General features: G+C 36.0%; 1 protein-coding gene across 2 annotated transcripts in view; it reads right to left on the reverse strand.

The window, feature by feature from the left end:
* Positions 1–2,020: 2,020 nt before the first annotated feature.
* Positions 2,021–14,024, reverse strand: part of TBC1D23 (TBC1 domain family member 23) — a 31,851-nt gene continuing 19,847 nt past the window's right edge. Inside the window, exons 9-19 of one of the 2 annotated variants that reach the window (XM_072431551.1) lie at positions 13,813–13,929; positions 12,575–12,667; positions 11,720–11,890; positions 11,081–11,123; positions 10,532–10,641; positions 10,048–10,190; positions 9,191–9,235; positions 7,364–7,452; positions 5,702–5,837; positions 3,894–4,088; positions 2,021–3,456 (exon numbers count right to left, since the gene is read on the reverse strand). In XM_072431551.1, the coding sequence (XP_072287652.1) occupies positions 3,375–3,456; positions 3,894–4,088; positions 5,702–5,837; positions 7,364–7,452; positions 9,191–9,235; positions 10,048–10,190; positions 10,532–10,641; positions 11,081–11,123; positions 11,720–11,890; positions 12,575–12,667; positions 13,813–13,929 (1,224 nt within the window). In that variant the 3' untranslated portion in view covers positions 2,021–3,374. The remainder of the gene's footprint in view (positions 3,457–3,893; positions 4,089–5,701; positions 5,838–7,363; positions 7,453–9,190; positions 9,236–10,047; positions 10,191–10,531; positions 10,642–11,080; positions 11,124–11,719; positions 11,891–12,574; positions 12,668–13,812; positions 13,930–14,024) is intronic. The other variant, XM_072431558.1, reaches the window with a different exon arrangement.

Consider the following 14,024-nt stretch of genomic DNA (forward strand, 5'->3'; position numbering starts at 1 on the left):
AGTTATAGTCATGCCGCACTATTATAGTCATCTGGCACTCATGTGCATTACAATGTTCTCACATCTATGTTTTATATACCTCGCTGTCTACTGATTACCATTTTCTTGTTACTATTTAGCATACTTGTAAGGTAATACATTTATGACATGGCTATCTAAAGTGTAACAGTGTATGTAATAGTGTATGAGTTGTTGTTGTTCGCATTACTCATAACCTTGGCAGTATAAGGGTTTTTTTTTGGGATGTAAGCAGTTTATTGTTTATTGCATTCATGTCAGCATCCATTAGATCCTCCATTCATCTCCCTCACTGAGGATTCATATCCATGGCTGCGCTTCCATGCATTATGATTGCTGCATTGCATGTAATGGAAGGATACAGAGGAATGACTGGAATTAACACACCAGCTGGGCTCACATCAGAGATGAATGGGTTAACATATGCTGCATTAATGTGTTTTGCTCCAAAGCAAACCTGTGGCTGCCATTTCTGACCAGGCTGCCAGGCATTTATGCTGATCCACAAACTGTAATAGTTTTTTTTTTTTATCCTTGACCTGCAGAAAGAATGTTGCCTAAGAGTTTTGACTGTGACTTTTGCCTGTTGCAAAACTCATTAATTTCTTGGAACTGTAGCTGCAAAGCAGCTTTATTATAGCTCTTAGTAAAGCATTCTTTTGGGACCAATTTACATTTTTTCAGGCATGCTATGTGCTAAATTTAATACCGTATATGTTATCAGTTGTATTGCCATTTATTATGACCTTTATTTAATTTCCTTTTTTTTCCGTTTCATAAATTTTATTAAGAGAATGAAATGTACAAAAGCAAAGATTTCTTTTTCTCCTGGTAACACTGTCACGCAGTAAGGGCTTGTTCACATGAGTTGTTGAATTTTGGTTATCATTTTTAATTCAATTGTAAAGCACTCAGGAAACTTACAGGCATCTCAGATTCTGAACTTTAAAAAACAGAGTAGTTTTTAATTGCTGTGCGTAATTTCCATTGGAATAGTGTAGAAAGAGGAAACACATCATTTGTACCCTTTTCTTCTTACAAATGCTAAAAAACTGTTGGAAAGTGTTTCTATTCATGTCCATTGAAGCTTTGGGGGTAGTCTAACACCCATGAGACTGCAGGTAGAATCACAGGAATGCTTAAAAACTGCAACGCCTGTTTATTTGTTGCAAAAAAGACTCAGACTGCAAAAGAATCCAGACAGAAGTTTTTCTCAGCAATGAATGCTTATGTAAAATAAATACTGGTCAAGTTTGCAGAACAGGTGCTCCAGGACAATGACTGGAAAGTGCTGAAGCTGGGCATGCAGGTTATTGCATTTTAGAAGGTGGCCACAATGGGATGCAACATATATATTTCTTCAATAAAGTGCCCTGCATGGCTATGAATAAATAAACATTTCACTTTAATTATCCCTTGATATTTCTCAGTATTGCAATAACCCTGAAGCCCTTGATGTTTTGGTTCTGCTACAGATGTGTACTGTCTAGGGCAGTGGTCCCCAACCCACAGGCTGGTGCCAGTCCGTGGCTGACAAGTTGGGGGCTGCAAATGACAGGAGGCAGAAGTGCTGGCAGCGGTAAACCAATTCATTTGTCACAGTTATGTTACTTCTAGGAACAGGATCCTTTCTACAAATGAATATCTTAAATAGTTAAACTGACTTGTTTTTATGGCAGACGGTAGTTTCCATTTTGCAGCACCCTGTCAGATAGGGCTGTGTTGTGTGACAGAGCTGTGTAAAACTCAGGACTGAAAGTATAAAGAGAACTGATGCCCAATAACAGCACACCAGATAAATACTTAACATACTCCCCATTATATTGCCATACTCTTGTGGATAGATAAATATTTACCAAGTGGAATTAGGTATTAGCACAAATGTACCAAGGGTTACTTTTGAGTGTACATAAGCCTTGGAATATTGTATGAAAGACATGCAGATATAGGAAAATGAAGGTTTAATAACAGACACAATCATTTGGAACTGAAATATTTCAGATGCTCTTACATAAAATTTTTATTTTTGATTTGCAGTTATTTTGTTAAAAGCAGATGTACAGACGACTGTCTGTACAGAAGAACTGTCAGGCCACATCAGTACTGCACGGTGGTAATAATACTGGTTCTTGTCCTGTTATCTCAGGAATATTGTTGGGATTGTGTTTTTTTTAAAAAAAGAAAAAACAAAAGACAATTCCTTTACAGACATTTGTATGGGAGAAGCTGAATATCACCAGTGTGTGCTTTATGAAGTTAATCCTAGTTATGGTTTTGTCTTGACCTGACTAGATGCAGTACTCCTGGCAGTTTAAGGGGTCTTAAACCCTGAAATTCACCCCTACACAGATTGCACATTTTTCCCCATATAATTGCAAATAAAATAACATTAAAGGAAATCAGACACATTACCGTTGATACATGGATTTACCATACCTTCCAGCATTCCAAAACTCTAAGGCAGGAATATTTAAACAAGAGCTCCAGTAACGTCAAAAACTACAGATAAACATACCTAATGTTAGACTTTCTGACATTTTCCTTTGGCATTTATACCAGAATGTATGCTATAGAAATTACTACGTGAGTGCTTTCTGTGTTCCATTAGACTGGGTAGTCTGCGATAACTATTGTCATCCATTCAGGACTTTTCTGACAAACAGTATTTTGAAAAGGAATACTAGTTGCAAAAACCAAATCTAATTATTCACTAATTGTGCCTTTGCCTGGAGCTCTGCTTTAAAACTGATAACCTGTCATAACTCACTTACCTTAATCCAAACAAATTCATATGAAAGGCCAGTTTTTAATTGTTTCAATCAGCATTTATAAAGATAATTGGGAAAGCTGGGAGGTATGGTTTTAGCCCTGTGTGAAATATACATGGAATGTACACAAAAAAAAAGCGAATGTCTACTGTTAGAGCATTGTGATTAAATGTGATTTGGTTATGATAAGGAATGCTTCTGGTGCGTAGTACAGTCCTCCCTGTGCACCGTCCACTCTCAATACTGATCCAGTCAGGGCTCTGTGCTTGCCATCACCGGTACGCTAACCTGAGTGTTTCCCCTTTATTAACACAAAATCAATTGTAGGAAAAAAAAAAAAAAATCCAATGAGTCCACAACATTTCTCCATTTCCAAAGCTAGGGATGATCATGTCAAATCTCATCCTTCTTCACTGAGAAGCTGTTTTCAGTACAATTTGTCTAAGTGGATATTGTAAAAAAAAAAAAAAAAAAAAAAAAAAAAAAAAACTTATGCAAAAGGAGTGTTATGAAATTGAACCCCAAGAAAATTAAATAGACTATTTTTATTCTCCTGTCAACAAATAGAAAAGAGTGGTGTAGGTGCTGTTAGCTTTCCAAGGCATCCAGGACTTTGATGATCTGTTGTTTGATGGCTTTGGTAGCGTCTCCAGCGTTTGGTATTAAATATCTAGAGAAAAAAATATTTCTGAGATCAAAAAACCGCCGGAAATACAAACTAATAATACAAAGAAAAAAACTATACTGAATACCTGGAACCATCCTCATTTTAGGACTTCTATACCTGCAAACACACATTTACCTTTTCCTGTAAATTATGTGACCACACTCGCTCTCTTCTGCCTCATCTTTTCTGCACAACGTGCAGCATACTAAACCTAGGCAATGCACTATGTCATTATGAGGGATTCTAAAAAGCAGACACACATCATATAAGAAATGACAGGAGGACAATTGTCAATTAGCAAAATCTTAAATAGCTTTAAGTCTAAAAGTTATGAGTCTAACACACAAGACAACTGCACGCACACACAGGCAAAGCCTATAAACATGTCAATTTTTTATGCAATTGTTATTACAATATATATCTATATAGAAAATTCTCACCTTTCCACTGCTAGTATTTCTACTCCTGATGTACTGCTGTTTCCATATTTAAATGTAATTAGCTCCGGATGTTTCTTCTTGGATGTGATCTTCACAACTGAACTCAGTGCTTGTCGAGACTGTATATATGCAAGTCCCTTCCTAGACTGGATTTCCCGCAAACAATACATGTGCGTTGCTGTTACCAAAAGGTGACTTAAAAAAAAAAAAAAAAAAAAAAAAGAGAGAGAAAAGAAGAAATTGAACAAAAATACAATGGGGAGCACAAAATACAATGGGTTAAACATAGAAATTATCACTTGTCTTCTCAAACTGTAGTAAGCTCCAGTTTTCCAGGGGTTCATAAAAAGTCTCTGTTATGAAAATGTATCTCCTTTCAAAGCGATTGTCAATTGACAGTGATTGTTAAGAGAACAGGGACCATTTCACATAGTGCCCTATGAAGTTCATTAGAGTAGGGTAAGTCAAGTCAAGTGAAATTATCACAGCTGCAGAGGTCCAGAGCATGTGGATGGGTCAACATGGTACCTCCATATCCAGCACCACCCTGGCTTTAAAATTTCAGCCCCTGCCAAATGCCTGTTACCATTTAAAATCTTTACCATAAGCACCCGCTCTGCTTTAATAAACTCTGCCCTGCCCACTGCCTATCCCCAGGCTGCGCTTTTAGCAAAGTCCACAGCTTTACCTAATTACCATCAAGTTGCTGCAGCAGTAATAGCGGAGTTCTTTATTCCTCTGGACAGGACAGGAATTCCATTACTCTTTTATTTTATCTATGAAGGAATTCATGGTTGTCACACTGTTGGATTTTAAACATGTCTGCCTTTGATCATTACATGAGAAGTGATTGGATCAGTAATTTACACCAATAAATTACCAATTTTTGTGCTTTATTTTCAGCGTACATGGACTGATAAGGACACTATATGTGTGTCTAGATCAACTGATATTTGCTGCAAATGTTCTGAAAAATAAAATGAATGCAGCCACCATATCTAAGAACTGTTAATCTGAAATGGGTTACATTGTAAATATGGGTTACATTGTTGTAAAACATTCAGTCTGAACATGCCTACAAGATGCAATAAAACAACCTGAGTCAAGATTCCAGCTTAAGTCACGTTCAGTGTATGGTTTTAGCTTTGGATACTCCAAGCAGAATTAGGATTTTCATGTGTAGTGTAAAAAAGGTTGGTAATATACTATACGATTAAACTTTTTAAAGCTGCCTAACCTCCCTACACCATATACTTGTATTTGTATATCTACAAAAGGACAAAAAGATAACCTATATGTAAGAGTAGGTTATGACTTTGACGGGTCACATGACTAATCTCTACATCAATCGCTGAACTCGCTTTGCTCCAAGGAGCAGAAAACTCTAAGGGGAGCTGTCTTAAAGCAATCTTGTGCATTTTAAACAAATTTTAACAATTTATTACTTGATTTTAATTTGTATCACATCATCTTGTAATTGTCTGTACGGCAGAACTCCCACTAGGAAAAGGGAAAAGCAGCACAATGTCCTAAACAGGAAAAGGCAGAGAAGAGGCAGCTGATTAATAGAAAGGTGAGCTCATAAATCTGTTGCTTTTCTATCACTGTCTGTAAGCGGATCAAAGCCGGGACATGATTTCCCTGTATAACTTATCTAATAGTAGAGAAAAGTCAGTCCTCCAGACTGGTTGTGATGCTCTGGGATGGACAGAAATGAAAACCCTTTGGGTAGGTAGAACAGATGCCATTTATGTATTTACAAGTTTAGCATTCAGCTTTAATACCAATCCAGCTCTACTGTTACATACCTTGGTAACATATGACCGTTTTCTTTAACTTCATGACATGGGAAGTGGTGTTTGATGTCAGGTTTGTTTATCCACGTTTGAATATTGACAACCTCTTTGCGATCATCATCAGACATAGATGAGCTATCAATCTCATCTAGAAAAACACATGAGTGTGGTAACAATAAAAACATATATTATTTAATACCAGCAAATCAAAAAAAAAAGACCAGCATGTCCACAAATCTAGATTATTCATGCTGGTAAACAGAAATATGCATGCCATTTTTTGTAGGGAGTTACAACAGAGAGGTCCTAAATGAGTTGCTGTTATTGCAAATGTACGCTTGTAAGAAAGAAGCAAACAATATTGAAGAAATGTTGAGGATGATTATGTATTTGGTGCTTTAAGTATTGAAGGTATCCATATTATAATGAATGTCATAATTAAAGTGTAGGCAAACCAAAATGTTTATTTATTTATTTTTATTTTGCCCAACTCTTTTTTTTTTTTTTTTTTTGGTCCGCAACATCCAGTCTGAGGTTTCAGCAGTAAAACTTTCAGTAGAAAAGTGTGATACTAGCAAGATTACCAGGTGGAAAATAGGGAAACAAAATCCTTAAAAAAAATCAAATGTAATTACCAAATTCCAAGGTCTGGGGAGCTTTTATCCATTAACTTTATGTTCTTGTGTTTGGATACATTTTAAGTAAAATACTTTTCCTGTGTTTATTCTGCTGCCAAAGAAGTAAACTGCACACACATATTACAGTGTGATTTCTAAAATCTCTAGATTTGTCAACAAATGTGTGTGTGGTCAGCTTTTAGTGACCAATAAGTCTATAAACTTTTCCACAATAGTGTGTTCTTACAGAGGCAATATTAAGAAACCCTTAAGAGAACCAGTCAATACTGAGCTCAGTTTATGCAACAAACTGCATATTCAGTTTTAAAATACTCAAACCATCGTGATTATTTTGTCATGCTTTGACTGCATCATTTACGTTGCTTATTGCACGACTGGAATGTTTTTGGTTTGTGGGGGTTATTGGTCATTTGAATTCTAATAGTTGTCAACTGCAGGATATCACACACCGTCTACATGCTCCTACGCATGTATACCTGTCCAATAATGAATCATAGTTCAAGGGTCTGTTATTCAGCACATTCAGCAATTGGGCAATAGTGCATGACACAGGCAGCTGACACAACAAGCCTTGCAGGGAAAACAAAAAGTTGAAGAAGTGGCAAATCAGATTAGTGTCATACCAATCTGAATTATATCGGTGCCATACTGAAACATGATGGAGACAGGAGGTATTAGAATATGCCGTGGCCAGAAAAAAAAAAATCATAAAAATATTATTCCAATACTGTACACAATCCTCAACCCTAACTCCATATAGGTCCTCAAGTATTGTGTGTGTATGTATATATATATATATATATATATAAATATAAAACAGCAACCAAAATTATTCACATTTAATTGACTCATTACACATTTTAATATTTTTGAGTGCTTTTCCAATCAAACTACATAAAAAATATTCCTTCATACCTTTATCCTTCATTTGTTTCAATTACATATTTTGTGTAATATTTACTGTTTCACAAGAACTTCAAATTAATTATACAGACCTCAACAAACATTTCTGAATCAGATCCCATGGTTTTCATACCTGTGTCATACTCTTCCTCATCTCCGATGCTGAATACAGGCTTTACTCCCCGATACGGTTTTCCTACCCTATCACTGCTACTGATGTGCCTATGAAATCAATAAAGGTATTGGAAAGGGCTTATTAATAATATTAATACAGAAAATTTAGGCGACGGATACATGTGGAAAGTGCCAGGTTTTTGTTACTCAGAGGTTAGATAGCCAGTAAGCATTAAAAGCCATAAGATTGCTAGAGAACACCATGCTCGCACACATGATATAAGTTGTCCAGTGGGTAAAACATCATTATTTCCAACACACTTTGTGAAAAATGTATCAGGATCTTAAAAGCATGCCATTAAAACACTGCACATGTTCCATTGATGAGAAAACAGAAGAACAAGTAAAATGTCCACAATGTGACACCTATTCTATGAAGACAAATACTGTAACAACTGCAAAATAACTTGTGTGACTTCTTTGTTTTCTTCTAAATGGACTTGGGAAAAGTAAATACTAACTGTACCCCACTGGTATGATTTAGCCAGCCAGGTGGTTGTCAGTGGGACAGGAAAACACATACAATATTAACCTAAAACAGGATCAAACCCCTCCTCGTCTTACCAAATAAAAAAATGTTTTCTTGGAGTCAGTGCTTTCCTATCACTTTCTCCCCCCATCAGGAATGAGGTGAAGTCTCCCCATTAGAAACATGAACATTTACACTTTAGTTTTCTTTAGATTTAGGTTTATAATCTATACAATCTACTTGAATGCAACATTTGTTTAGGGCAGCAACTGCAGCTTTCAATGAAATATTGATAAATTCAAAATTGTCTCAAAACTAATGCAACGACATAACTCCTAAAAAAAACCTGCAGAAATTATTAGATTTATTTTTACTTTTCCAATCTATCCAAAGCAGAAAAGTTGTCCTAAATTGAGTTTTAAAAAGAGAGAATGTAAACCTGTAGAGATCCCATAAGAGGTCTATCATGGCTTACTCCATGATACTATGGAACGATTACTAGGCAAAGCTATCTGATGACAATCTAAATATACAATATTTCTAAGATCTCCTTTAGATTTACCAAATACATGTCATAAAGGAGAGAAACTAAACAATCCATAAACTTTTTATTTTTTCATCAAGCACTAGTTGATCATTTATTTGATTGGGTAAAGTCTGCATACATCTGATATTGGATTATCTGAACCTAGAGCTATAAAACCCTCCTGTACTGTAATAGAGCTTATTTCAACATTTCCATAGGAACCCAGAATAAATAATTTCAATGTACTGGTAAACTGGTCACCTAAGGTCACTGAATCAAGCATATAAAAATAATCTATCTGGCGAACTTGCTGAGAGATGGAAGCTTTACATCAAAGTTTTTAGGTGTGCTTCAAATGAACATTTATATAAATTACTACTAGGAAATGAAAAATGTTATGGACAAGAAGTGGATTTATTCTAGATGAAATATAACATTAGTTTCAGTGTTAGGACAAAAGTGGTGAGTGTATTCCTACAGTTTTCAGTATGAAGAAATGAAACATCAGTGATACTGACGGGCCAAGGAAGACACAAAAATCTAAAGACATACTAAGGTAAACCAAAAATTTATGAAATTCTCTTTACATTTAAAAAATTGAAATTAAGCAATTGTAGAAGGTGGGGATGTGATTATCTTCACCGAAAGAATTGGAAACAGGCAGAACACAATGTGATAACATGACAGTAAGTGTCTTCTGGCAAGAGTCAGCGTGACTGATGTCTATACACAGCAAGATGTTGTGCGCAGGAACAGAGAAGGTGGTGGAATCACAGCTCACTACAGCTTACCGCTCCAAACTTGCCCTCTCTGGCCAGGGAAGATTGAAAGTGATTCTAGAGCAACATTGAGGCACAGGATATAAACCAAAAAAAATTACATCACTGAGAGTAAAGGGACATTTAAATATGATTACACACCAAACAGAATAGTGAAGATCGTTTATTAGAGATTGGTTTGTTTTACTTTGCCAGGAAGTAACTCCCACCCTAACATTGGGTAATAGCATTGCTGAATGCCGGATTTAAGCTGAGCCTACGCAGTGATAAGTCTGCCTGGAACAACTCAGCTTTCAGAACTCTCGAACCCCATTTAGCTTCAGTGAGACAAGTAACAATGTTCCTGACAAGTTCATTGTTAGGTCTGGAAAACATTTTAAAAAGACTATGCAAAAGAGGAGATATCCTTTAATTTATAAAAAACAAAACACCATGATACATTGCTTATGATTGATTAACTGATCTGAAGCCTTGATCCATAAAAAAGGAACACTGTCAAAATGCAAAAAAAACACAACAACAATTTAATACAGTGGTATTCCTCTATGGTCAGAAGCTACTAAATTTACTTAAAACAAAAAAAAAGATTGAATGCTATTTGTATTTCACCATATTAAAATTCATGATTTCAGTAAATTCACAAACATTAGTGCAAGCTATTTGTTTCCTAGAGCCAAAGCAAATGGTGATAACGGTCTTAGCCCTGGTTTAAATTGTGAGCTGGCCAAAGAAAACTACAACTTGCAAAACTAGTCAGGTGGAATTCAAGGTAGGTTATAAATTGATCCAGACATGAGCAAATATAGTACCATGATGTAAAAGATTTAGATGAAACAATACTACAACTTACAAAAAGTGAAATAACTCACCTTTCTACTGGAGTGGATGAGTTCTCAATGAAGCTGATGACTTTTTCCTTCACATTCACTGATTTGGTCTTTAATGCTACAGTCATTTTACTAACCAAAGATTTCACACCTCCCCCATCAGCTATACCATTAGGAGAATCCTCCTACAGGACAAAGTCAGAAAACAGCCCACAATTAATTAATTCTGAAGAAAGAAAATGCCACATATCAGATTAAAAGCTATTTCCTCTAGCAGAACACTGCTGAAATCTATGAATGGATCGAAATAAACTGGGAGTGACATTTTTTTTTTAGTAAGAAGAGACCTCCTACGATTATCACCACACATTTGAAGAACTGATACAAGTGCTCAGCTTTGGGAGAGCATACCCAGGTCACTGCTTCACTTGGTTGGATATGGCAGTTAGGCGAGGACCTAGGTTATGTATGAAAATTATAAAAATAATAATAATAAAAAAAAAAACACCTTTTCTAAATGACTTACATTTGCATAGGAACCCATAGTGGTGCGTGAGCCAGAAGTGCTGACAATCCAGTGTCCATAACCAGTATCCGGTCCTTCTACATTTATATCTGCCAAATGTTGCTGCAGCACTTTAAAACAGAGTGAAAAAAGAAAATTATATATACACACACACACACACACACACACACACACCTGGTTACAGCTTCCTCCCACCCAGAAAAAAATGTGGAAAACTGAATCTCTTAAAGCAGTAGGTGTTCCCAGTCAGGTCTAAGCAGCATGTATTATCCTTTGGTCAATCACTCTGGAGTGGTGGCCAAAGGTTAGACTGGGGATGTATGGAAAAAAGGGCCAAAACCAGAACACCTAATTTTATTTAAACTTTTGTATTATAAAAAGCCAATATGTTTAGAGGGTTCAATGGGTCGCTTGGCCTAACCAACATCTGAAATGATCATACTAATTACCCATCAGGACTCATCCAATGATGACAACTGCCTTAGTCACAGTAAAGTAATTTTTTCCTTAGGTAGGTGTATATGGCACAAGCAGAAAATGGAAACTTACCCATAAATCCTCCATTGGCTATACTGATATATTCCTTGTTTTTCTGTAAAAAAAAAAAAAAAAATCACAACAATAACATAAATGAAAAGTAGAAAGGACAATTTTTAATTCTTTAAACTGATAGCATGGGGTTTTCCAACCTCTACGCTTGTCAAGTTTATTCCATAAAGTAGAAGCGCAACTCTAAAACAAAAACTCTCTCATTCTTGTCCTTTTGACAAATACTAGAAATAAAACAGACTGTTTACTTTATGTGGTGGGTGCTCTCCATGCAGGAAGTTCTCCAGTAATCTGTGCTGGCCATACAGAATACTAAAGCAATCATCTGCATAGGATATTGGTTTAGTGATTAACAGTTTTCCCAGGTGATAAAGGGGATGGGGTTTATATATAGTGGCAGTTTTACATGAATGGAGAACCTTACCAAGACAGGAATGAGAACAAACCATATCTCTACTAGGACAAAAGAGGGCAGAAAAAGTAAAGCGAATGTAACATTATACTAAAGCAGCTCCCCAAAATAGGAGGGGAGTCCAAATTCATAGTAGTTTCTGGGTAGAATGTAAATTGTATATGTGACCATTATTGTATATGCATCCGGACACAAAATGCAAAACACCATCTCCAGATAACACCTACCTGTAAGAAGTGAGCAAGCACCATATTCATATACATGTCCTCCTCTTCTCTTCCACTGCCCATAAAGCACAGGTGTTCTCCTCCAGCTACTGAGCCAGACTCAATGGATTGCTTCTGGGCTTCCAGCAGAGACTTTACCGACAAGGCAAACTCTCCGGGGTTTTGGAGCATCTGCAAAACACAACAGCTATCAGATAAACAACACTGCATTAACACATCTACATCATTGTTTTTTAGATGAAAAAAACAACTAAATAGCTCTCTCAAGCCATTAGTGACCTGCATAGGATAACTAGTTACTTGTCAACCACTAAGAAAGTACCCTGCTGGGTTTTGTTCAAGGATTTTGTACATATGCATTTGTTTGCATCAAAACTGCATTTCTTTCTATACAAGTCAAAGGAAATGAAAAATACTGTTTGAAGCAGGTGAAGGAGCTCACATCCTAAATGGTAGATGAACGCACCTAAGGTGTGCTTTATTTGTTAATTGACGCAAGCCCTAAAAGCCTAAAGGTTTTTCACACCAGTTTTTCATTATACTCATGACTGTCTAATCCAATACTATATATATATATATATATATATATATATATATATATATATATATATATATATATATATATATATATATATATATATATATATATATATATATATATATATATAAGAGAGAGGAGAGAGAGAGGAGAGAGAGAGGGGGGGGAGAGAGAGAGAGAGAGACACAGATATTCGAAAACTTTATTTTAAAGCAAATTTATACAAAATGGAAATTCCATTAATTTATGATCACAAAACAAATGTCACAGCCGTTACCGTAAAATATAAAATGTTGACAACTAATGTTATAACTTACCAGATCCGAGTCCAAATGAAATGCTGTAGACAGATGACCAGAGTTGTACTGTTCGGCGGGTCGGCAATCAACCACAAAGAACCGTACTCCATCCTAAGATTATCCAATAATTTAAATATAAAACAGGTGGAAAATCGCAACTCTAAATAAATGCAGTCACAGTGCCCTCTTCTACAGTAAAGGTTACACCTTCAATCCAAGAATGTTTAGATTTATTTAGCATTCTAAAATCTGATGCAGTGTGGAATTTCTAGCTTTTTAATTTCTTTACTATATTATCATTTTCATCTTTATGAGCTTAAGTATACGAAGACTTCAGTAATAAACCTGCTACTATGTTATGGGGTCCACACATACCAATCCATACTATTTCCCAATGTCCCACATTTTAAGCTTTCATCAGACCTAATAGAACTAGATTGGACATGGTAGCAAAATCCAGTTTAACTGCGATGTCATGCTAATTCTGGGAACTTGCTAAACCCCAATTCTGAACTCTTCTCAATCCTCGGACTGGAAGTAATAGATAAAGAATGATACACTTGTTTTTAGAATTGATAATCAGTGTAAATAGTAAAGATGACCAGCAACAATGAAAAATTTCTCCTAACTAACCTTCCCAAAAATAAATAAATAAAATAATTAAAAAACAGGAAAAACACTTTCTCCAACCCGTTCACAACTTACACCTAACAAATACATTAACTCAACATTTAATCTAGCTTCCACTCTTAAAACACAACAAAGCATTCATTTAATGCACTGTGTACTACAAACTTGTGTCACAGCAGTATACTCTGCTCACTGTCTGTCTGCTACCTGCTGACTTTCCGCTTTCATCCACTTCCACAGTCCAGTGCCCTAATAACTCCCACTTGAGGTATCCTCCCTCCATCTACTGTGGCCTATGCTTGGCTTGTATGCTCGGTTTGCCAGGCTATGTAGTAATGTGCACAGATGAACCCGCATCACAACCAATTCAGGCTGTACATTGCAAATCTGAATATTTTAGAGTGTGTAATGATTGTATTGTTAATCGTATGCCCTTTATTCAGTTAGAGTCAGGAAGACCTCAGTCACTGGTCAATAGATTGTTTTTTAGACTTTCATATTTAGTAAACACAAACAAACACTTTTTTGCAAACACATGTAATGTATTGACGGTGCATAAGTGTTCTTGCAATGACCTGGGAAAGGGCAGCAGTAATAGGCATCATTTAAAAATAGCACATACTAACCTCTTGCTGATTTGCTTGAAGAATTTCTGATACAGAAACAGCCAAACAAAGAGCCTGACTAAGATCCGTGTCATCTTTCAGAGCAATTAAGCTGCTGCCAAACAGGCTCTGGTTTTCCTATCAAGAAAAAACATGAACTATAACATTTAAAGGCATGTACAGAGTAAGGCCTAGTTGTGTTACTAGTTCACACAGACTTCAGTTTGCAAATT

This window comes from Pyxicephalus adspersus, chromosome 1 (genome assembly GCF_032062135.1).
Source record: "Pyxicephalus adspersus chromosome 1, UCB_Pads_2.0, whole genome shotgun sequence".
NCBI lineage: Eukaryota > Metazoa > Chordata > Amphibia > Anura > Pyxicephalidae > Pyxicephalus > Pyxicephalus adspersus.